We start from the raw sequence: 23,874 nt of genomic DNA, 5'->3' as shown, positions 1-23,874 counted from the left end.
TCAATATATAAAAGGTAGTTGTATTTTACATGTACCAGCAATGAATATTCTGAAAATGAAAATGCAATTTCATTTAAAATGGCACCAAAAAAATGAAATACTTAGGTGTAATTTAACAAATGTGCAAATTTGTACCCTAAAAACATCTTTTTTAGGGTACAAATTTGTACCCTAAAAAAACTGGAGACCTAAATAAATGTAAAACATTTCCTGTTCATAAATTGGAAGGCTTATTAAACTGTTAAAATAGTGACATTCCCAAATTGATCTATAAAGAGAAAAAACAATCCTTATCAAAATGCCAGCTGGCTTCGTTGTAGAAATTGACACGTTGATCTTAAAATTCATGTAGACTTCAAGGGATCCTGAATAGCTAAAACCGCTTTGAAAAAGAACAAAGTTGGAGGACTCACATTTCCCGATTTCAAAACGTACTGCAAGGCTATAATAATCAAGACTGTGGTAATGGCATAGGATGGACAGAGAGATCAATGGAATATAACTGAGAGTCCAGATAGAAACCTATATGTTTATGGTCAGTTGATTTTTGACAAGGGTGTCAATATGATTCAGTGCAGAAAGAAAAGTCTTTTCAACAAATAGTGTTGTAATAACTGGATATCCACGTGCAAAAGAATGACGCTGGATATCTATACAAAGATTAGCTCACATCATATACAAAGATGAACTCAAAATGAATCACAGACTTAAAGGTAAGAGCTAAAACTATAAAATTCTTAGAAAAAACCATAGGAATAAATCCTGAAGACCAAAAGGCAGAGGAAGAATAGATAAATGGGACTATATTTTTATATAGTAAATTTATATAAATTATATAATTTTTATTTAAAACTTCAGTGCAACAAATGTTACCATCAAGAAAGTGAAAAGACAACCCTTGGAATGAAAGAAAATATTTGCAAATCATGTTACCTGATGAGGTACTGTATCCAGAATATATAAAGAGCTCTTACAACTCAACAATAAAAAGACAAATCAATTCAAACATGAGCACAGGATATGAATAGACATTTCTCTAAAGAGGCTACACAAGTGGCCAATAAACACATAAAAAAGATGCTCAACAGCATTAGCCATCAGAGAAATGCAAATCAAAACCACAATGAAAAAGTGCTTCACAGCCACTAGGATGGCTATAATCAAAACACAGGCAATAACAAGGGTTGGCAACGATGTGGAGAAATTGGAACCCTCATACTTTACTGGTAGAGTTGTAAAATGGTGTAGCTGTTGTGGAAAACAATTTGGAAGCTCCTCAAAATGCTAAACATAGTTAACTCTACTCCTTGGTATATACCCAAGAGAACTGAAGACATATGTCCATACAAAAACTTATGTATGACTATAACTCAAGTGGTTATTCGAGGTATATCCACACAATGGAATATTTGGTGACAAAGGGAATGAAATGCTGACACATGCTATACAACATGGATGAACCTTCAAAACATTAGGTTAAGTGAAAGAAACTAGTCACAAATGACCACATATTATATAATTCTCTTTACATGAAACGTCCAGAATAGGCAAACCTATAGAAACAGAAAGTATATGAGTTACTCAGGGCTGGAAGCGGGTGGGAGCAATGAGGAGTGACTGCTAACGGGTACAGGAATTCTTTTTGGGTTAACGACAGTGTTCTGAAATTAGCTTTGATGAAGGTTGCACAACTCTGTGAATGTCTTAAAAACTACTGAATTGTATACTGTAAATGGGTGAATTTTATGATATATGAATGATATCTCAATAAAGCTGTTAAAAAGACTCCTTACTATATGAGGATTAGCAATGTTAAGGAAGTACTATGTCCACTTAGGGCCATGCATTGAATTTTCTTCTCTTAGAAATATTAGTAACATATTCTTTTAAAATGATAATTTTTTAAAATCACTGTGATAATTTATTCATACTTGTGCTTACTTCTTTTTAATTCTTTTTTTAAAACTAATTTATTTATTCATTTATTTTTGGCTGCATTGGGTCTTTGTTGCTGCATGCGGGCTTTCTCTAGTTGCAGCAAGCAGGGGCTACTCTTCGTTGCGGTGCGCAGGCTTCTCGTTGTGGTGGCTTCTCTTGTTGTGGAGCATGGGCTCTAGGCACATGGGCTTCAGTAGCTGTGGCACATGGGTTCAGTAGTTGTGGCTCGTGGGCTCTAGAGCACAGGCTCAGTAGTTGTGACGCATGGGCTTAGCTGCTCCGCGGCATGTGGGATTTTCTTGGACCAGGGCTCGAACCCATGTCCCCTGCATTGGCAGGCAGATTCTTAACCACTGTGCCACCAGGGAAGCCCTTACTTCTTGACTACAAGAAGTAGAAGATTTCTACACATGGACATGAAGACATCTTTAAACATTTTGCTAGTCAGCTTTTCTGGATCATGAACAATTTGGACACGTGTTGTATTAAACCAACAACAACAACAACAAAAATCCTTGCCCTAAGTGTGACTTTTTTTAGGCTTAGGGTCAATGATAAAATCTGAATGGCTACATTGAGGAATTTTCTGTTTAGACAGTACAGCCACATATTCACAGATCCATGTAAAAAATAATAAAGGAGAAAGTTCTCTAAGAAACAACAGACTAACCAGATGTGAAACCAAAGACAGGAATTAAGTATAAAATGAACACTGATAACTACATCTCCCCTAGATTTTAAATAATCCCCAACTCCACACCAGAAAGGATTTTTTCCCACTTTTTATTTAGTTATATCACTTTCATTCATAAGGTGTTTTCTACTCACAACTCCAAGAGGAAACAATTGGCTTAGCTTTAGCTTAAGTCACTTAAATTAAGTGACTTTTCCTGTTAAGCTTGTTAATGATGACTTCACAGTAACACTAAATGTTAGAAAGTAACTTCAGTGCATTTAATCAGATCAGTTTTTTCCTTACAAATTGGGGCAAACTGTATTTATGTGTATGTATATATTGTACATTCATCCAATGAAGTGGTGAGTCTTAATGATTCAAGTCCTTCTAGCCCTTACTACTCCACTTGGTGTTTAACTCCTTCTTATACACAGTAAATGCTTTTAAAATACTATGTCAGCCAGTGATTTAACCTTCAAAGATAAACTTTCCTTATAATATTTCTAAGTAATGCTACAAACACCATAAGCACATCTCAAAGAGTACTGGTGGAGTAGTGGAAAGAGACAAGCTTTGGAACTATATAGAACCTGAGTTAAATCCCAGCTCAATCACAAGTGATTGAACCTCTATGGATCTTGGTTTCCTGTTTGTGCAAAGGAGATATTAATGAACATTTTGTTGCATTCTTGTGAAGACTTAAAGTACTATATGAAAAGAATTTAGTACAAGGGTAGCTCTTATTCTTACTACTTCATTGATTTTAGCATTTGTGATATTTGTTCAGCTGCCCCCAAAATAGATCTGACCTGCCATATGCCTGTTTAGTCCAAGTTTAAGTAATAATCTATTACTGACATGTATTTCGGGGAAATCTGAGATAGTAAAGCCATCTGTATTTGCAAGTCATCGCCAAGTACTCTCCCAAGCAGCCTAATTCTAAAATTCCACTATTTCAGAACCACTCAAATAGCACCTCTAGTTACATGTCCACATTTCAAAGTTTATCTTTACCTTAAAGATCTATTTTTCCATGATTCTGAGCACTATATATGAGGAGGATTTTGAATATGTTTTGACTTTCTAGAGGTATTAATTTGTATCCAAGAGCCAAAGGGGAAAACTTGCTACAAAAAAACTTTACATTGTTAAATTTAGTTAGAATTAAATAAACTGGCTGATTTGAAATATTTGTTACATAAATAAAAATATTTATATAAGTGTGTTCACAATATTTTCACTTCATTAGAAATCAGCATTCCATATTTTCTATGGGTTTAACTTTTGAAAATTGACTTTATCTTTTGTCTCTGCCTCTTTAAAAAAGAAATTATTTGTGATGAGGGCTACTTACCAGCACAGGCAATTAAAAGGACTCAATTAAAAAATACAGATAATAAATATATATTACCTGATAACCTTGGAAAGGTACTATACAATGTCTGCAAAGATAAGTAATTAATAACAATTTCAGGAAACATACCTTTATTTATCTACCTGTGTAGCATTTAAAAAAGAAAAAAGCTATAGCACAAACAAAAGCTCAACTGGGTTATTTCAGGTTCATTTTCCTTCCCTAAAAGATAACGAGAGAAATTTTCGATACCACAGAAAATTTCACAAAGGAGGTCAAGTCTGCTGAACTGTCACTTTCCTTAATGAAGACTATTCTGACCTCTCTATTTATCGTTTTGCAACTGCACCCCTTCCAGTTCCCTCTTCCTATGCTCAACCCTCCCCCACCATAGCTCTTCATTTGCTAACTTAATTAGTTATAATGCTTATTTTTCATTCTGCCTCCACCCCTGACACACACTAAAATGTGGGCTCCACAAGGGCAGGGATTTTTGCTTTGCACTCTGATGTAGCCTGAACACCCACAATAGTGTCTAACAAATGGGAGGTGCTCAAATAATTACTGAATGATTAAATGAGTATACATAACAGAAAAGAACAAAAAGCATAAAATTGTGTCACTTAAAAGATTAATTTTCCAGATCAGATAGAGAACATTCCTGAATAATGGTTAAACATCCCACCACTTAGATTATTCAGCTCACATTTCCCTTAAAGACCCTACCTGCCTGAGTGCGTTCCTATGGCCACCACTGTGCCACTTGGATGAAAATCTGCACAGTGTCCTGGTTCCTAAAAGAGAGACAGACAACTGTTGGGGAGTACATGAGAAAGTCTCCCTAGATCTATGGGAATAGTGGCAAAACATATTTGAAAATAACTTGTTTCACATAAACATGGAATCTCAATCAACTTTACCGTAGCCAATGGTAATACCACATGGACTTAAGAGGAAAAAGGATTTCAGAGCAGGAAGGGGACATGCTGGCAGAGTGGTGAGGGGGAAGGACCACCAGCTTGTGGCTAGGCAGTGGAACAATGGTGAGGATAATAACAAACACTTGTACAGTTCTTTAGAGTCTGCAAAGAACGTGTATACACCTTTTAGGCTAGAGAAGGTGGATATCTGGGTAGGGTAGGGAGAAAACACAGTTAAGAGACCAACTCAAAAAGAAGAGAGCAGAATCTGTTAGTGGGCAGTACTTACTGAACCCAACTGCACCACCACCAGAGACCCAAACATATCCATAACAATTAATACTCCATAAAGATGTGAAATATTTTTTATTTTTACTACTGAACCTGACAGAAAAACTGAGCTTCTGCCCTGTTAATTTGCTACTTTGGAGTGGGTTCATGTACTTTGTGACTAAACACTCTCCCTCCACCCCTTCCCCTTTACTGAACTATAGAAATACACTTGGTTTTAACCAATGCTGAGTCCTATTTGCTTTGCTGCTACCATCTGCCATTTTAGGGAGATTCTGTGGGGAGATTATAATCACATTCTGCTTTACTCACATCTACGAGCCTGGTCCATTCCAGCCTGTGTTCCACCGAGTTCCACATGCACACCTGTCTGTCCTGAGCACATGTCAAGAGCAAATCTTTGAAGGGATGTGTGGCAAGACCCCAAAGCTCATCAGTATGACCCTGAAAATGAAATACACCCATTGTTATAAGAAACAAAGGGTATCATCAAAAATACTCAGTTAATGGTTAAAATCATACAGCTTACCTGTACTTCTATTTGGAAGCCATCATTAAACGTTCCCCGTAAAATAAAGTTTCGTGATGTGCCTACCAAAAATTGATCTGCCTTTCCTTCTGCTACAGCTCTGATTGTTCCATACTGATCAGGAACCTAAAAAAAAATTTGTAAAGTCACCATACACATACTAACATGCATTAATTACCACCTGAAGACCGTAGTTATAGCTGTATGCAATTATGTGGTAATAAATGACAGAATTCCAAATTTGAAAGTAATAAGGTAATCTTATACTAATAAATTATTTGTTCAGACAATTACATTTTATTACACAGAAGTTATAATGCATTAACAACATTCTTTGGTTCAATCTTAAATTCATATTTTTATATGATTTCAAGAGTTAAGGATTAGGAGTAGGGGATAAAGGAATAAGTTCTGATAGACCACATAAAGACTGTGATCTGGTTTTGTTACTTACTGGTTATATTATTTTGGGTAAGTCATTTAGCCTGAGACAAATTTCTTTATCTACAATATGGGGATATATCTTCTTGGAAATGAAACCCAAGAGCAGTACTATCAGAATCCTCTTTTTTAGAGAAGATTTTGTCTACAAAGCATGTTACGAGTAGAAAAGACTGAGCATAAATTCAAAATTTAAGTCACCAACAAACAGAAGCAATATTAAACTGAGTGAATTGCCTTTGCTCTGGCAATCACTGACTAAAATACTATTCTTAACCCATTTCACTTCCTGAGATCTCAGTTCAGTTAATAAACTTTCACTGAGCACATAATACCCGTCAGGTTTTATGGATACACTTGGTTCATGCAATGAAGCAGACACATACGTAGATAAATAGCAATTATCATTAAGCCCATTGTTATTATTTTCAAGTTTTAAAATTAAGCTGGTCATTTTGTATACCTTGGAGTAGGATATAGTTTTCAATGAATGTCTGTTAAATTTTAAGTTTATATGGTTATATTTTTGGGTCACTAAAAATATAATCTCAGAAATAAATAAGCAAATTAATTATTCTGCTGATTTTTCTTATTCTTTCAAACTATTTTGTTTAGTGAATAGTCCTTTTTTTTTTTTTTTTTAATTTTGAGGAAATGAAATGACAAGAATGTGCACCAAATTTCCCAGAAAAGTGTAAGTTATCTCAATGTGGGACAAAAGACATAAGTTTAGAGGGCTTAATATTTTAAAATTTTTATGTTTCGTTTTCATCCTTACCTCTATTTCTCTTTCAGGATTCAGATCATGATCCCACAGAATTATTTTTCTGTCTTTCCCGCCTCCAGTTAGTAACATACCATTTCTCATCTGACAAAGTGTGAACACACTGCCATCATGAGCTTTGATTTGTTTGCTGATCTGATAAACACCTAATATGATGAGGAGTAAAATAAGAACGTGAGTGATAAGATTTTCTATCAGATTTTAGAGTCTTTTTGGAAGAAAACTTCAGCAGAACTGTAGAGTGATTGCTGAATGACTCAACAATCAAAAACCTATTTTCAGCAAGTCTTCTGCAAGGCAGGTAGTAAAGCTTTAATACAATCTTTTGCATTTATGTCAATAATCAGTTACTCTGAAAATATTTCAAAATACATTCTTACAAAAAGGTAGACTAAAGCAGTGATAATTCCACAGACAACAGAGGGTATATTAACCTCAGAACTTTACTACCTTTTATAATCATCTTACATGGTAGTTAGGGTAGGTATTATTACTCTTCTGATTTTAGAACTAAGGACATAGGTATAGAATTGGCTTAGCCAATACCACACAGTTAGCTAGTGACAAAGCTGTGACTAGGACTCAAGTCTCTTTACTCAATGTTCTTTTACGTTTGCAAAAAAAGCCTTCATTTCCTCTCAAGGCAACAGTCATAATATTTAACATTTAACCACTGCTGAACTGGAGGACTTCTGCTCTGTCAGGGATAATAACCCCTTTTATTTGCTGAGATACTGGGGAAGGTATGGGGCAGAAGAGGCACTGGCAGCTTGCAGCAGTGGCTTTTGACCAACCAGAAAAGTATTTTAAAAACTGATCCAGTCACACCAATGTGATAGCTGAATGACAGCCCAGTTTTCTTGTATGCTCTCAGCACTTCACAAGTACCCAGGAAGGGACAAGGCAGGTACGAAAATATAATCAGAGCCTCTTTCTTAAAGGTGAACATAAGATTTCATGATGCCTTACTCAGAGAAACTCTTCATTCAGCTAGTGAAGCTGCCAGAGTAAGAGAAAAACTTTTTAGAAGATGAGAGCTTGCAGAATTAGTTACCAGGTTCAAAATGGCAAGGTAGAACCTGGTCTAAGTATGACCAAAGTCAGTTAATAAATACACCTTAGATCCCTTGGAAATGAAAAAAATTACAAGTTTAAAAATTGTTCAGTGGGGGCTTCCCCCCCCACTGAACAACGGGAGAGGCCACAACAGTGAGAGGCCCGTGTACCGCAAAAAAAAAAAAAAAAAAAAAAAATTGTTCAGTGGGGGGCTTCCCCGGTGGCACAGTGGATAAGAATCTGCCTGCCAATGCAGGGGACAAAGGTTCGATCCCTGGCCCAGGAAGATCCCACATGACGCGGAGCAACTAAGCCCGTGCGCCACAACTACTGAGCCTGCGCACCTAGAGCCTGCGCTCTACAACAAGAGAAGCCACTGCAGTGAGAAGCCCGCTCATTGCAACGAATAGTAGCCCCCACTCGCTGCAACTAGAGAAAGCCCGTGCACAGCAACGAAGACCCAACGCAGCCAAAAATAAATAAATAAATAAAATTAATAATAATAATAAAAAAGTTAAGTGGGGAAATGGGTGAAGGTGGTTAAAGGTACAAATTTCCAGTTATAAGATAAATAAGTTTTGGGAATTTAATGCACAGCATGGTGACTATAGTTAACAATACTGTATTGTACATTTGAAAAACGTTGCTAAGGTAGTGCATCGTAAAAGTTCTCAGAACAAGAGAAAAATCTCTACTGTATGAGGTGATGGATGTTAACTAAACTTATTGTGGCAATCATTTTAAAATATATACATATATCAGGGACTTCCCTGGTGGCGCAGTGGTTAAGAATCCGCCTGCCAGTGCAGGCGACATGGGTTTGATCCCCGGTCTGGGAAGATCCCACATGCCGCGGAGCAACTAAGCCCGAGTGCCACAACTACTGAGCCCGCGCTCTAGAGCCTGTGAGCCAAAACTACTGAGCCCACGTGCCACGACTGCTGAAGCCCTTGTGCCTAGAGCCCGTGCTCCGCAACAAGAGAAGCCACCGCAACGAGAAGCCCACACACCGCAATGAAGACCCAACACAGCCAAAACTAAATTAAAAAAAATAAATGTATTTAAAAAAATGTGAATTGTAAAAAAAAAAAATTAAAATATATATCAAATCATTTTGTTGTATACCTTAAACTTACACAATGTTATATGTCAATTATACCTCAAAAACCTGCAAAAAAAATTGTTCATTTTCTAATAAAATTTTTCATCAACTTTAAATGGATAAACAAAATGTGGTATTATTCAGCCCCAAAAAGCAATGAGGTACTAATACATGCTATAACATGGATGAACCTTGAAAACATTAAGGTTCAACTGAAAGAAGTTGGTCACAAAAGACCACATATTCCATGATTCCATTTATATGAACTGTCCCACACAGGCAAATCCACAGAGACCAAAAGCGACAAACGGTTGCTAGGGACTGAGGAGAGAGAGGAATGGGAAGTGACTCCTAATGGGCACAGTGTTTCTTTTGGGGATGATGAAAATATTCTGAAGTTAGCGGTGATGATTGCACAACTCTGTGGATATATTAAAAATCACTGAATTGTACATTTTAGAAGGCTGATTTTATGGTATGTGAAGTATATCTCAGTAAAGCTGTTATTGAGCTTGTTCATTTTTACTCACCTATCTGAGCTGCCATTACATTGTTAAAATTAAAATTTGTAGAGTTTTGGTTTCCTAAGAAAAATTATGCTACAGCTGACTCTCAAAATTACTCAGCGTGAGGCTGCTAGTGGTACAAATATTTAATAGATGGGTATATTTGGCAGGGAGAAAGGAACGGGCTTGCCTACTTTGGAGTAGGGCTTGCCTGATTCAGCAACGCTAGGAGCAGAACTCCAACAAACTTGCTATTCAGGTCAACTGCCTCGGCTCACATCAACATTCATCACGTAAAAATACTTTAAACACAACTGTGCCCAGCACGATAGCCAGCCAATTATCTAGCATAGCTCTGATGCGACCAAGAGAGAAAGAACATCTGAGAGATGTGAATTTTCTGAGAGTACTGCTGGCTTTACTTGGGCATTTAAAAGTGGGGGGAAAAGTGGGGGCAAAGGGCTTATTTTTCTCATGCATGGTCAAATTAACAAGAGTAATCTGAAAGTACCACGGTTACCATGTAAGAAATTACAAAACGCAGAGGTGTGGCATTTCATAGCTCTCTATCAGAATGCAGGAAAGTTAAATACAGTTTCTCTATTTTTAATTCAGTTTTCCCTACTTCTAAACATGACAAATACCTTGTTAGACACTTAAGATCTTCCTAGAAAAATGGAGTCTTAGAAAAGAAAAACTGAAGAACAAATGCTTCATCAAGAATAAAAATACCCTATATAAGTAATCAACATGGTGAGATACCCACTTTCTGCCTCCTGCCACCCCAGGATAGTTATTTCCTGAGGAGGACCTATATTAATTTAGCTAAAAATATGTCTGTGCTTTAAATTTAAACAAGTTACCAAAGCTTGCTTTACATAGTATTTACCCACAAAATAATTTATAATCCAAGATTTCCTTCTCATGGGTCTATATTTCTGACACTTTAATTTAAGCCAAATAATGTCTGAAATACCTGCCAAGAAAAATAATTATCCTTGTATTACAAACCTATTGTACCTCCTGGCACAATCATGGCCAAGTCCATCCAAGCTTACTTGCAAATCCCCCCTTTCTTCTCAACTCTAGCAGAAACAAGCTTCCGTAAAATCCAAGTTTACCTTGACTGCCAAATAAAGATCCTTTGGAGGGCTTTCTGTGCCTGTTTAACTACAGAATCAAATATCAGGGAGACTTTGAAATTTATGTTATATTCTTAGCAATGCGCAAATGGGTCCATGTTGATTATTTGGAGATCAGGTAAAATGGTAGTGTTTCTTAAAGAAACTTGGCAAAGATTTCAGAATAATGAACATTTTAATGGTGGTGTTGATACTCTCAACTTCCTCTCCCCCACTTAAAGAATTATGAATTATTTCATATAAGAAAAATTCTGAACCATTTCCTGTATGTAGGAAATAACAAATACCTTATACCCACATAAGAAATAGAAAATACTGAAACAACCTAAGTGTCCATAGACGGATGAATGGATAAAGGAAATGTGGTGTATATATATACAATGGAATAAAAAAGAAGGAAATCCTGCCATATGCAACATGAATAGACTGTGAAGACACTATGCTAAGTGCAAAAAGTCAGAGAGAGAAAGACAAATGCTATCAACATATGATCTAACTTATATGTAGCATCTAAAAAAAAATAAACTCACAGAAACAGAATAGACTGGTGGTTGTCAGAGGCGGGGGAGGTGGGTAGAAGAAATGGGTGAAGGTAGTCAAAAGGTACAAACTTAGAAATTTAACGCAAAGATGGTGACTACTGTTTACAATACTGTAATGTATATTTGAAAGTTGCTAAGGGAGATCTTAAACGTTCTCATCACAAGAAAAAAAAAACTAACTGTGAGGTGACGGATGTTAACTAAACTTATTTTGGTAATCATTTTGCAATATATACGAATATCAAGTCATTATGTTGTACACCTTAAGCTAGACAAGGTTATACATTAAAAATGTTATAAAACTGGAAAAAAAAGAGAACAGAAAATACTAATTACTTTGAAGATTCCTGTTAAATTACACTTAAGGTAAGGAAAAAATGGTTTGGAAGCTAGAGAGCTCCTTATGAGGCATAAAACACAGTTTTGGTTTGTCTCCTATTTACTAGAATAAAAGGATTAGCTGTGAAATTATACTTCTGCAATCCCTCAAAGTCCCTTTTTCAGATGCAGTATCACAGTATAGTCAAATTTTGGTTGATAAAGAGTGCCATGGGTACAGAAATATCATATTAGGGACTATGCAAACTGGATTAATCTACTGAAATTTTGGGCAAGAATTTAAAGATGGAAACTATGAACATCTGTTCTGATCTGGGCTTACACATTTATTTCACTAAACTCACCAAATCCTTTCCAGCCATATTTACGTACCTCAAAACCCCAAATATAAAGGAAGAAACAAAATTCTCATCAAGTTTGCCCATAATAGGATCAATCATGTAGCAAATTTCACGTGCCCAGCAGTTTACAAGATTAGATTTTCTGTTCGTGCATACGCAGATTTTCTCTGCACAAAGGCTAAGCCACAAGTTTTTCAGATGAAAACCAAAATAAAAACAACTTCTGAACCTCTCCCTGCCTCTCACCTTGCACATTAAGGCTAATGAAGGGTGCATTTATACCCAAACTCTGCTCAGAGTGGTAGGATAATATGTCAACAATTTAAGTCACTGTTTTGATAATATAATACTGTTCCTGGCATTTCTGATACTGAAAAAACTGTGCCCAGGAAAAAGAAAAGAGAGGTAAGTGGGGAGGGCAACTGATAACACTGTTCTTTCTTTTTTCTTAAGAATCCTTAACCAGGAGCTTCTGGGTTGGTGAACACATGGGGATTCGGGGAGAGTGGTGCGCCTGGGGAGGGCATGTAGGCTCTTGGCGGGCCCTTTTCCCTGGCCTTGCCCTGTGCATTTTTTCCATCTGGCTGTTCCTGAGTTATCTTCTTTTATCATAAACTGGTGATCTACTTTACACTGGCTACAGCGCTCAGGCCAGGTGTCAGTACTGGAGGGAATTTGGTGTCCATCCACCGTGATGCCTCCAACTGCACATATGGCCACTTGCTCACACTAAGGATGACAGTGAAATACTTGGAAGATCATCAAACTGAAATCAGAGAACCCATTTCAACTGCTAGCTCTGCAGACTCTGGGCTAATTAATGTCTTCAATTCTTAGTTTTTATGCATGGAAAAGGGGTGTGAAGTGGAATAAAGTGATGTCACAGATATAAAAAAATCCCCAGGGGAATGTCTCAGGAACCTCAGGTTGGTTCCCTGTCACCTCCTTTTTCTTTCTCCCCCTCCTTTTTTTTTGTGGAACTCAGAGACCAACAGGACTAGCTAGTTTTCTTTCTACTGCTACCACCTGCTACGCTAATAAAGAACCTCTCTCTGCTCCCAGCCTACTGATTTTAGAACAAGGTCTGTAATTTTCCTCTCATAACCTTCTACTTTGAAGGAAGTATATGGTTCTCTGGATATTTTTTCGGTTTTATTGTCCTTAAACAGAAAGGAAAAATGAGATTGAAAAAAAGCTATTTTTTTTAATTTAATTTTTATTTTACATTGGAGTATAGTTGATTTACAATGCTGTGTTACTTTCAGGTGTACAGCAAAGTGATTCAGTGACATTCTTTTTCAGATTCTTTTCCCACATAGGTTATTACAGAATATTGAGTAGAGTTCCATGTGTGCTATACAGTAGGTCCTTGTTGATTATCTATTTTATATATAGTAATGTGTATATGAAAAAAGACTATTTTCAATGTTTTTCCTCTAATTTTTTCATGTACCATAGAAAAGGGCAAAGTGGACCTGTATATTTGGGTGCAAATGGGTCTTGAGGATAAAATATATCTGTGTTTTTGAGGAAAACCAATTTGAGGTAAGCTGAATGAATTCCAAGGCCCACTACTGGGGCTGGGAAGAGGAGCTGTAGTGAGAAAAGGAAAAAGAAGAAGGGGACTAACTATGAGTTATTCTTTTTGTCTCTCCTGTCCCATTTTACCATATGGCCATACACACTGTTCTTACACATATTGTATCTCCAGACCCAGCCCAGGAGACAGTAAAACCTACAGTCGGTTGCTATGTTGGGAAAAGGAGAAGAGAAAGGGAGGAAACGTAACACAAATGTAGTAATCGGGACTATCTTTCTATATTACAGATAACTATGTTAACCAACAGCTGTTAAGAAAAGGTCCTTGGAACCATCCTTTTGTGAGCTGATATGGATAATTTTAATCACTAACTATTTAGAAAATGATACCTCTCAATTTGTAGGTCTTTGGTTTTAGTATTCATTTATTATAATAAATCCAATTTCCATAGGCAAGTCAAAGGTTTCAGCTGGATTCCAATTCCAACAAGTAGAATTCTGAAGTAATGGAGTCTGATTATGTGATATTTTACTATATTACTATTCTTGTATTATCCATTAACAATAAAAACTTCAAGTTTTTAACAGGGAGCCACCTTTACTGAGAGCAACGTCACCCTGCATGACCGCCACCATTTAGCCACATAAGATCTCGGGATAGAATGTAGGCTATTACTCTTTTTCAAGGATAAAATCTTTCTTCTTACACTCAAACCAGTTATTCTCATCTCTCTCTAAGATTTTTAGTCTTTTTTCCACCACAATACCCAGTTTACTCTCAGGTTTTAGGCAACCTTAAAAAGACTACTGATTGATTCTAGCAACTTTGCCTTCCATTCCATTTTCAACTAGGATTCTCAAAATTCTCCATTTTATTATTATTATTTTTAATACATTTATTTATTTATTTATTTTTGGCTGTGTTGGGTCTTTGTAGCTGCGCACGGGCTTTCTCTAGTTGTGGTGAGCGGGGGCTACTCTTCGTTGTGGTGCGCGGGCTTCTCATTGTGGTGGCTTCTCTTGTTGCGGAGCACAGGCTCTAGGTGTGCAGGCTTCAGTAGTTGTGGCGCACGGACTTAGGTGCTCCACAGCATGTGGGATCTTCCTGGACCAGGGCTCGAACCCGTGTCCCCTGCACTGGCAGGCCGATTCTTAACCACTGAGCCACCAGGGAAGCCCAAAATTCTCCAATTTAAAACTGGCTATTCTATACTTAGCTGTTCTACGGCCTTAATGTTCTATTGAAATCGCAAGCTCCTTTGGTCTTTCCTTGGTTCTTATTCTTCTTGATCTCCCTAGAGCACTGAAACTCCTGGGAATTCTCTGCTTCCTTGTTCAGGCACTAAATAAAAAGTTCTATCTTGCTAACTTTTTTTTTTTTAATCTCACTTCTGTAACCCCTGTAGGCTCTTTTCTGGTCATCTAACTGTGGGACTAAGGATCCTTGGCCTCACAGCTCTTCTCTCTTCCATGGTGAACTCAACCAGTTTTTAGGATTCTTGTGGACAACTCGGAAAATCTGTATCTTTAATCCCTATCTGAATTTTCATTGGCTTAGTATATATTAGTTTAAATTGATAAGAGAAACTGCAATTCACTACTATTTTTTAAAATTGTATTTCCTTCATGCCGGCTATCTCTTGTTTTTGTTAACACATGACAAGTTTATTCACACTATCCTGGATGTTTCACGTTCATAACCATCTTTCTCCCTGAACTTACACTGATCCCTAAGTGGGATCAGAGTTCCATATCTTTTGTAGTGTTGCACATTCATTATGGCTTAACAGAAATATAATTTCTTCTGTGAAGGCTTCACAAAATATTGAAGATTGGGATGACTTCTCTCTTAATCTTTACGGTGTTTAAATTAACATGTATCTCTATCATCTCTAATTATTTTGTATTAACCTCCTGGAAGGAAAGGTACAGTGTAGTAAAATGTAGGTTACATATGCTTAATAAATGAGTAAATAATTTGATTTAAAGAAAGACTATCGTGAAGAACCTTAAAAACAAAATGTATGTTGGTGACTCTCATACTGTCTTCCCTGCAGCTCTCTCTCTCCTGGTCTGGATAAGAGATGGGACTGCAATAGCAACATGCACAAACTGAAAGGAATGACTTCAATATGAGAATACTGTACCTTTAGGCCCTTTCCCAGGTGTGGGTTCTACAGTAGTTTTGCTCCATATAAGTATGACTCCACCTGAGTCTCCAGTAAGAACATCTCCATTCCCCAAGAATGTCAAACACTGCACAAATTTTGGTTTTTCATATTTCTACAATGAAACAATGAGAATTCTCAGTTTTCCCTTTGGCATGATGACTTTATGCTTACTCAACAATTAAAAAATTCAAGTTTTATAATGAAGTTATAACATTCTGGTCCTTACCCCAAAAACTCCCTGTTTTCTTGTTAGTGAATTGCCACTCCAGGTCCAGAAAAAAATGTGAGATTTACCACAGGTTATTATGGTATTTGCATCTGTTGGATGGAATTCCACAGCCAAAACAACTTCATTTGTTGTCTGTGGAAAGAGAAATAAAGCTTTAGATGAATGTATATACTTATCTCCATTAAGTACCAATTACAGATACTGATAATCAAAGATAGGGAAAATTTTTAAGGAAATGCCTTTTCTTCAAAGTTCTATTTTCCTGAAAATTTTTAATAATAGATTTTTAGAATAATGATTTAAACTTGATGTCCTTATCCTATTATATCATCTTTTATGCTATCTATATATAATAACTCTTCACTAGGAAGACATTTACATGAATTAGTTTTAGGTTGTTTTAATTTCTTGCATATTCAAGGAAAAGTACGCTAAAACTAGCAAATGAAAGAGCAATGTACATGCTGTCTTAAAGACATTGCCATTTTGGTCTTAAAAAAAACAAACCAGTCTTATCTTTATTTGTACCATACTACTGACCATTCATTCAGGAAAATATTACTGATTTAGAGATTCATCCCCATGCTGAAGACGTAAAAAGTAGATACAGAATGGTCACTACTGATTCCTACAGAATGAAAAAACAAAAAACAAAGAGCTTTTATGTTCTTTCCTCAAAAAAAACCTAGGAAAGGGACCTCATTAAACTTAAAAGCTTTTGCACAGAAAGGAAACCATAAACAGAACGAGAAGACAACCCGAAGAATGGGAGAAAATATTAGTAAACAATGCAACCGACAAGGGATTAGTCTCCAAAATATACAAATAGCCCATATAGCTCAGTATCAAAAAAACAAACAAGCAAATCAAAAAACGGGTAAAAGAGAAACAGACATTTCTCCAAAGAAGACACACAGATGGCCAAAAGCCACATGAAAAGACGTTTAACCTCGCTAATTATTAGAGAAATGCAAATCAAAACCACAATGAGGTATCACCTCACACCAATCGGAATGGTCATCATCAAAAAGTCTACAAATAATTAATGCTGGAGAGGATGTAGAGAAAAAGGAACCCTCCTACACTGTTGGTGGGAATGTAAATGGGTACAACCACTATGGAGAACAGTATGGAGGTTCCTTAAAAAATTAAAAATAGAACGACCATAAGATCCTGCAATCCCTCTCCTGGGCATATATCCAGAGAAAACCATAATTTGAAAAGATACACGCACCCCAATGTTCACCGCAGCACTATTTACAACAGCCAAGACATGGAAGCAACCTAATGTCCATCAACAGATGAGTGGATAAAGAAGATGTGGTACATAAATACAATGGAATATTGCTCAGCCATAAAAAAATGAAATAATGCCATTTGTAGCAACATGGATGGACCTAGAGATTATCATACTAAGTGAAGTCAGACAGAAAAAGACAAATATCATATGCTATCACTTATATGTGGAATCTAAAAAAATGATACAAATGAACTTATTTACAAAACATAAACAGACTCACAGACCTAGAAAACAAACTTATGGTTATCAAAGCGGAAAGGTTGGGGGAGGGGCAAATTAGGAATTTGGGAGTAACATATACACACTACTACATATAAAATAAACAAGGACCTACTGTATAGCACAGGAAACTATACACTCAATATTTTGTAATAACTATATGAGAAAAGAATCTGAAAAAGAATATATATTGCATGTATATATACGTGTATGTGTGTGTATACATATGTATAACTGAATCACTCTGCTGTACACCTGAAAACTAACACATCATTGTAAATCAACTATACCTCAATAAAAAAATAAATATATAAAAAAGTACACTAGGGATGTAATGTACAACATAATAAATATTATTAACACTGCTGAATGTTATATATGAAACTTGTAAAGAGTAAATCCCAAGAATTCTTATCACAAGGAAAAAGGTTTTTTTCTATTTCTTTCATTTTCTATCTGTATGAGATGATGGATGTTCACAAAACTTATTGTGATAATCATTTCATGACAAATGTAAGCCAAATCATTAAGCTGTATACCTTAAACTAATACAGGGCTGTATGTCAATTATATTTCAATAAAACTGGAAGGAAAAAAGAAGAAAAAGGAAAAGATAATGTGTTGATAACAAAGCAAAATTAGTCACCTCTCTTCCAGAATTGGAATCTTTTAAAAACTGATTCAACAGTCCTTAGTTTTCACTTGGAAAAAATCAAAACTACTCAACAGTTGGATCTTTTTTTTTTTTTTTTAACAGTTGGATCTTATGCCAAACCGATTAATCAAGGATTATAAAGCTAACTATAAATATTCCCAAGTATACAAACCCATGGTTCCAGTGGTAAGATATTCAAGATATAAACTGAATAATCTATGAAAATAAATCACTTTGGGTATGAGTGTGGCCTTACAGGGTATTTTAACTTTTTATTGATGTATACTATATAATCAGAAAAGCTCACAAATCCTAAGTACATAGCTTGATAAGTTTTCACAAATTAAACACACCTCTGTACAGCATCTAAAGCAAGAAACAGAACATTACTAACATCCCAGAAACATCCCAGATCCCTTTTCTACTCACTATCCCCTCACTGCTGAAGTAACCATGATCCTCATTCGCAGCAGCGAAGATTAGCTTTGTCTGTTTTATTTAAATGGAATAATACAGAAGGTATTCCTCTGTGTCTAGCTCATTTTTATCAACATTACATTTGTGAGATCCACAAATGTTGGTGCATATATTGTAATTTGTTCATTCTAATTGCTGTATAGTATTCCTTTGTATGGAAAGACCACATTATTGATATATCCATTCTCTTATTGATGGGCATTTGAGTAATTTTTTCTTTTATTTTTGATTACTTGTATATACTTCTTTTGGGTTTATACCTAGAAGTGGAACAAGATGGGTCAGAAAGTATGCATATGCATGTGTTCAACTTTACTAGGTAATACCAAACAGTTTTCCAAAAGGGCTGTACCAATTTACATGACTAGCAGCAGTATACGAGAGTTCCAGTTACTTTACACCCTCACCAATCTTGGTGATTTTGTCTATTCTTACTGATTCATATTTCCACATATATTCAGCTTGTCAATGTCTATAAAAATCATGCTGGGATTTTGACTATGTTGAATGTATAGACCAATATGCAGAGAACTAACATCTTTACGATACCGGCTTCTATCCATTACTACTGTATAATCCTCCAATTATTTAGGTCTTCTTTAATATCTGTCAATAAGGTTTTGAAGTTGCCTTACTGACTTTTAAATATACATAAATTAACAAGTAATGTATTAAATCCCCAATCCTTGTGACATAAGCCAGGACAGAGCTTATCTACAGAAGAATAAAGTTAACACACAGGGAGGAGCTAAGAGGGGAGACAGAGAATCAGTGATTTAGTCCCTGAATCAAATCATTCCTGAGGCAAAATCTCCCTCTGACCTTTACTAGAGGTTTTCTTTAACTCCCTAAACATGAATCAATAAACTCTCGTTAAATTTGCTTTAGTTGTTTTGAAGTTGTTTGCAATGAAAGAGTTCTAATATAGATATTTGGGATACAGAGTTGAGTGAACTTGCTGACTGACTGGGTGTGAAAGTGAGGGAAAAGGAATCATGAATGATGCCCAAGTTTCCAGCTTGAGCAACTAAGTGGAATGTGACGTTAGTCACGGACAGGCAAACTGGTTGGGGGCTAACAAATATGATTAGTACAGATTTGGACACTTTGCTTGTGACTTGTGGGATTCAAATAAAGATGTCCAGCAGGCAACAAGAATTGCTCTTGTTACTCTGGGCTGGAGTGAGCTGATGTGGGACATGGCAGGTAGTAACCAAGGCCATGGAAGCAACAGGAGCAGCATATGATATCAACAGAAGACATGGGGTATAACTCTCAGGAACACCAACACCAAAGGTTCTGGAAAGGAGGTCCAGGAGTGGCCACTAGGAGGAAAACCATAAGACTTCATCTGGTAGCCTTTCCTACAAAGGACCAAAATTCACATATTTCACTTCGGTGTAACTTTCCTATGTTTCAATGTTATATTACTCTGAATGATGGCTGAAAGACAATCTATCTTCATTTATGTTTTTTAAAGTCTGAGGTTTCCTGATACCTTATATTCCTTTCAAGTACAATCAAATCTACTCTGCTACTTTCAAAAGATTAACTCATACTATTTAAAAGAAATAACCTCTTTTCATCCAACAAGCTGAAAGCTTGAAGCTTACACAAAACTAGGAGAGAGCACAATTGAAGAGGAATGTGACGTTATTTAAGAGTATAGCAAATATGTCACAGGCTTTTAAAAGCCATCCTGTCAGGGCTTCCCTCGTGGTGCAGTGGTTAAGAACCCACCTGCCAATGCAGGGTACATGGGTTCGATCCCTGGTCCGGGAAGATCCCACATGCTGTGAAGCAGATAAGCCCGAGTGCCATAACTACTGAACTTGTGCTCTAGAGCCCACGAGCCACAGCTACTGAAGTCTGCGTGCCTAGAGCCCTTGCTCCGCAACAAGAAAAGCCACGACAATGAGAAGCCCGCGCACTGAAATGAAGAGAGCCCCCGCTCGCCGCAACTAGAGAAAGCCCACGCGCAGCAACGAAGACCTAACGCAGCCAAAAATAAATTAATTAATTAAATAAATTAAAAAAAATTTTTTAAACCCATCCTGTTGCTTTGAATCCCTTTGAGCCTGTCAGAGGGAGGCCGTTTCTGAGCCATATGAATGCAGTTGCAATGCTAACCTCATTCCTCTCTTACAAGTTATAGCCTGCTCTAAACGAAAGGATTAACACTATTCTATAGCAACTATAAAGGCTGTAGTATTTTATTTAATAACCCCATACACATAATTAAAACCAAAAAACTTATCATTACATATGCTTTTCAGTTATGTCAGCCATATTCCAAAGGCTGAATTTTTCCTTTAGATTTTTTAAATTTTAAAGATTGAAAAAAATAACATTTTGTTAAAGAAGAAGAAGCCGAGTATACAGTCTTAACTTTGAGATTACACATCCAACTACTTTGGCATTTCAGTAGTACAATGTGTCTGAAATATCACTGAAAGTGGTTGAAGCTGCTTGACTACTGTATCTTAAAACTGACTACCATAAGAATAATGACAAATCAATAAATTTGATGAATTTGGCCAGCCGGTGCTTTCTTGAAACCTAAGGATATGCAATATACTTCCAAGGATTTACAAAACAAATAATGTATTCTAAAAGATAATACCCAATTAAAATGTTTTTACCTTTATTTCTGCTCCTTTTGATTTCTTCTGCCAATCCCATACAGTAAGCATATGCTCATTGGAGTCATCAATAACACATAAATGAACACCTGAATCCTAAAGAAAAGTCAATTTAAATAGGCATTTAAAATTTTTCAGATAAGGCTGACTTTCTAAAAAGAAATACCATATTATTAAAACTGCCAAATTTAAGATAATCCAAAATCCTTTACGCTCATGGTTCCTTGAAATATAATGAATATACTATTTACTAAGACTGTATTTTCTTCAGAAATATAATAAAAAGTCTTAAAAAATTGTTTTTCCATTTCTAATTTTTTCCCCTAGGTTGATCTCCACTTGCTTTCTAGCCACTTTTATTATTCAGAGATAGCGAATAATTAATCTGGAGGACACCCTAGTCCCTTCTGCAGCTTAAAGTATTTTCTGCTTTAAAGTAGTCTGACTGCATTTAAAGTATTTTCCTTTGAGGTAGATGTGAAATGTATATAATTTTATAACTTTGCTCCTAAATTTTGGTAGTTTGATAGAACAAGCTAAAATTAATGGCTACTTTAAAGTTTGCCAATTTGTTTTCCATGATATACCTGATTTACATTAACATGAATAAACAAGATAAAAACATAACTAACGCCTCCCAGTTTAAGAAAAAGAACTGTGGATGATACTAAAAGATTATTTTTTTTCTAGTAGCATTTTTAGTATATGCCTCATGATGTCTATGGAACAAAGAAATACTGTGGTGATAAGTGAGAGGTACCGAGGAAGGGCAGAGCTTACTTTCCTCTTTATCTTTCTTTTATCCTGTATTGGAATGATTACCTAAATGAGGAAAAGTCAGAGTGTGAGGCAATCCAAGATAGTCTTAACACTGTAACAATGGTATCAACAAAATGACAACAGTTCCTGCTACAGAAATTTTGGGCGGTAAAAAAGGTTTAAAAGTATTTCCCTTCTGTCCTCTGATCTCCTTTTCTAAATGCCTTTCTCCCAATTCCTGACTCATTATACCCCTTGACATTCAGTGCCTGCAAGCCAGTAAAGTTCCTATATCTACCCAAACTGATCTTTCTGCTCTAAAAATGTCCCTTGCTCCTCCATGTCCCACAAAACACTCATAATCCAGAATACAGATGCTGACAGTTAGGAACTGAAGAGACAATATGAATACATAAATATATCCTAAAGCATGAATGAGGCCCAATAAAATCTGGAGGTATATTTGTAATTGAAATTAAAAATTATGATCCTAAAATAAAGAAGTTTTCCTGTATACTCTATAATAATTACATATAATTCAAGAATAAATAGAATGTTTACATGAGCTACATCTTGTTTTATTTTCACAAAATAAAGTCTCAAGGCTTAGGTAAGATTGCTAGACACTGAATTTTAAACTTAAATTTAAAATCGTGCTGTCGGGGCTTCCCTGGTGGCGCAGTGGTTAACAATCTGCCTGCCAGTGCAGGGGACACGGGTTCGAGTCCTGGTCCGGGAGCATACCACATGCCGCAAAGCAACTGAGCCCGTGCGCCACAACTACTGAGCCTGTGCTCTACAGCCCACGAGCCACAACTACTGAAGCCTGAGCGCCTAGAGCCTGTGCTCCGCAACAAGAGAAGCCACCGCAATGAGAAGCCCGCACACCGCAAGGAAGAGTAGCCCCCGCTCGTTGCCACTAAAGAAAGCCCGCACACAGCAACGAAGACCCAATGCAGCTAAAATTAAATACATAAATACATAAATTAATTTAAAAATCATGCTGTCATCAATTCAGAACCAAAACAATTCATGATTTTAGTGAACGCAAAGGTCTGATTGTTTCCTTTACTCCAATATGACATTAAGAAAAGACAATACTTGTGGCAGAACTGGCCAAGTTTCATGTCTGTACATTTTCTAAATAAAATAGATCTCCATGATTCAAGCTGAAGCAAAAGCACATCTTACTGCTTGTTTCAATTTTACTATACTACGTATGCATTCCTTTGACCATTTCCTGCTATTACGTTAGAATCCTATTTCAGGACAGAACAAAGTAAGTATAATTAAGCGAAATATCCTGGATCCTACCTAAACCAAAGTACTTTAGCACTTAGGTTAAAATGCTGGCCATTGTTAAGCAATAGCTAACATCTAATTTTTCAATTCAATTATCACCTTCCATGAACACAGACACAAACAAAACTGAGCTTAACTTCTTTTCTGTGTCTTTGTGCAGCTGGCTAACTCCCTTAAATACTTACTGCTTTTGAAAAATCCAGGCATCCTACTCCACGCTCAAAAGTTCCAAGTCCAATAATTTGCAGTGTAGATAGACTAACTGAATCCCACACTCTGACATGGGGTTGCAGGGGCTGCAGAAACAAGGGGAAAAACACAAGACAGCAAGACAACTAGTATTTAGGTAGATGAAAATAAATACCACTCCCACAAGAACTGTTTACATATGCCCCCAAAGAATCTTGAGCAGGTATTTTCTTCTCATACCATGAAAATAAGGAAATAACAAAAGTGATAACAGTAGCAGCAAATGATCTGAAGTATTTACTATGTGTTATATACTATTCTAAGTATATTATATGTATTAATTCATTTAATTCTCACAGACCTATGGGTTAGGTGCTGTTTATTATAACCACCATTTAACAGATGAGGGAACTGAAATGGAGATAATAACT

The 23,874-nt window shown here is 36.3% G+C and overlaps 1 protein-coding gene across 3 annotated transcripts in view; it reads right to left on the bottom strand.

Annotated features, from left to right (window-relative positions):
• EML4 (EMAP like 4) overlaps positions 1-23,874 on the bottom strand; it is a 156,208-nt gene that overhangs the window by 22,055 nt on the left and 110,279 nt on the right. For all 3 annotated transcript variants that reach the window (XM_032652069.1, XM_032652067.1, XM_032652068.1), the window contains 8 exons: positions 23,440-23,550; positions 21,194-21,289; positions 15,898-16,032; positions 15,648-15,783; positions 6,928-7,079; positions 5,709-5,834; positions 5,492-5,623; positions 4,695-4,762 (listed from right to left, as the gene is read on the bottom strand). In XM_032652069.1, coding sequence (XP_032507960.1) covers positions 4,695-4,762; positions 5,492-5,623; positions 5,709-5,834; positions 6,928-7,079; positions 15,648-15,783; positions 15,898-16,032; positions 21,194-21,289; positions 23,440-23,550 — 956 coding nt within the window. The remainder of the gene's footprint in view (positions 1-4,694; positions 4,763-5,491; positions 5,624-5,708; positions 5,835-6,927; positions 7,080-15,647; positions 15,784-15,897; positions 16,033-21,193; positions 21,290-23,439; positions 23,551-23,874) is intronic.

This window comes from Phocoena sinus, chromosome 13, assembly GCF_008692025.1.
Source record: "Phocoena sinus isolate mPhoSin1 chromosome 13, mPhoSin1.pri, whole genome shotgun sequence".
Classification (NCBI taxonomy): domain Eukaryota; kingdom Metazoa; phylum Chordata; class Mammalia; order Artiodactyla; family Phocoenidae; genus Phocoena; species Phocoena sinus.
Note: the sequence above shows the minus strand (reverse complement) of the source record. Positions and strands in the feature narration are given on the sequence as shown.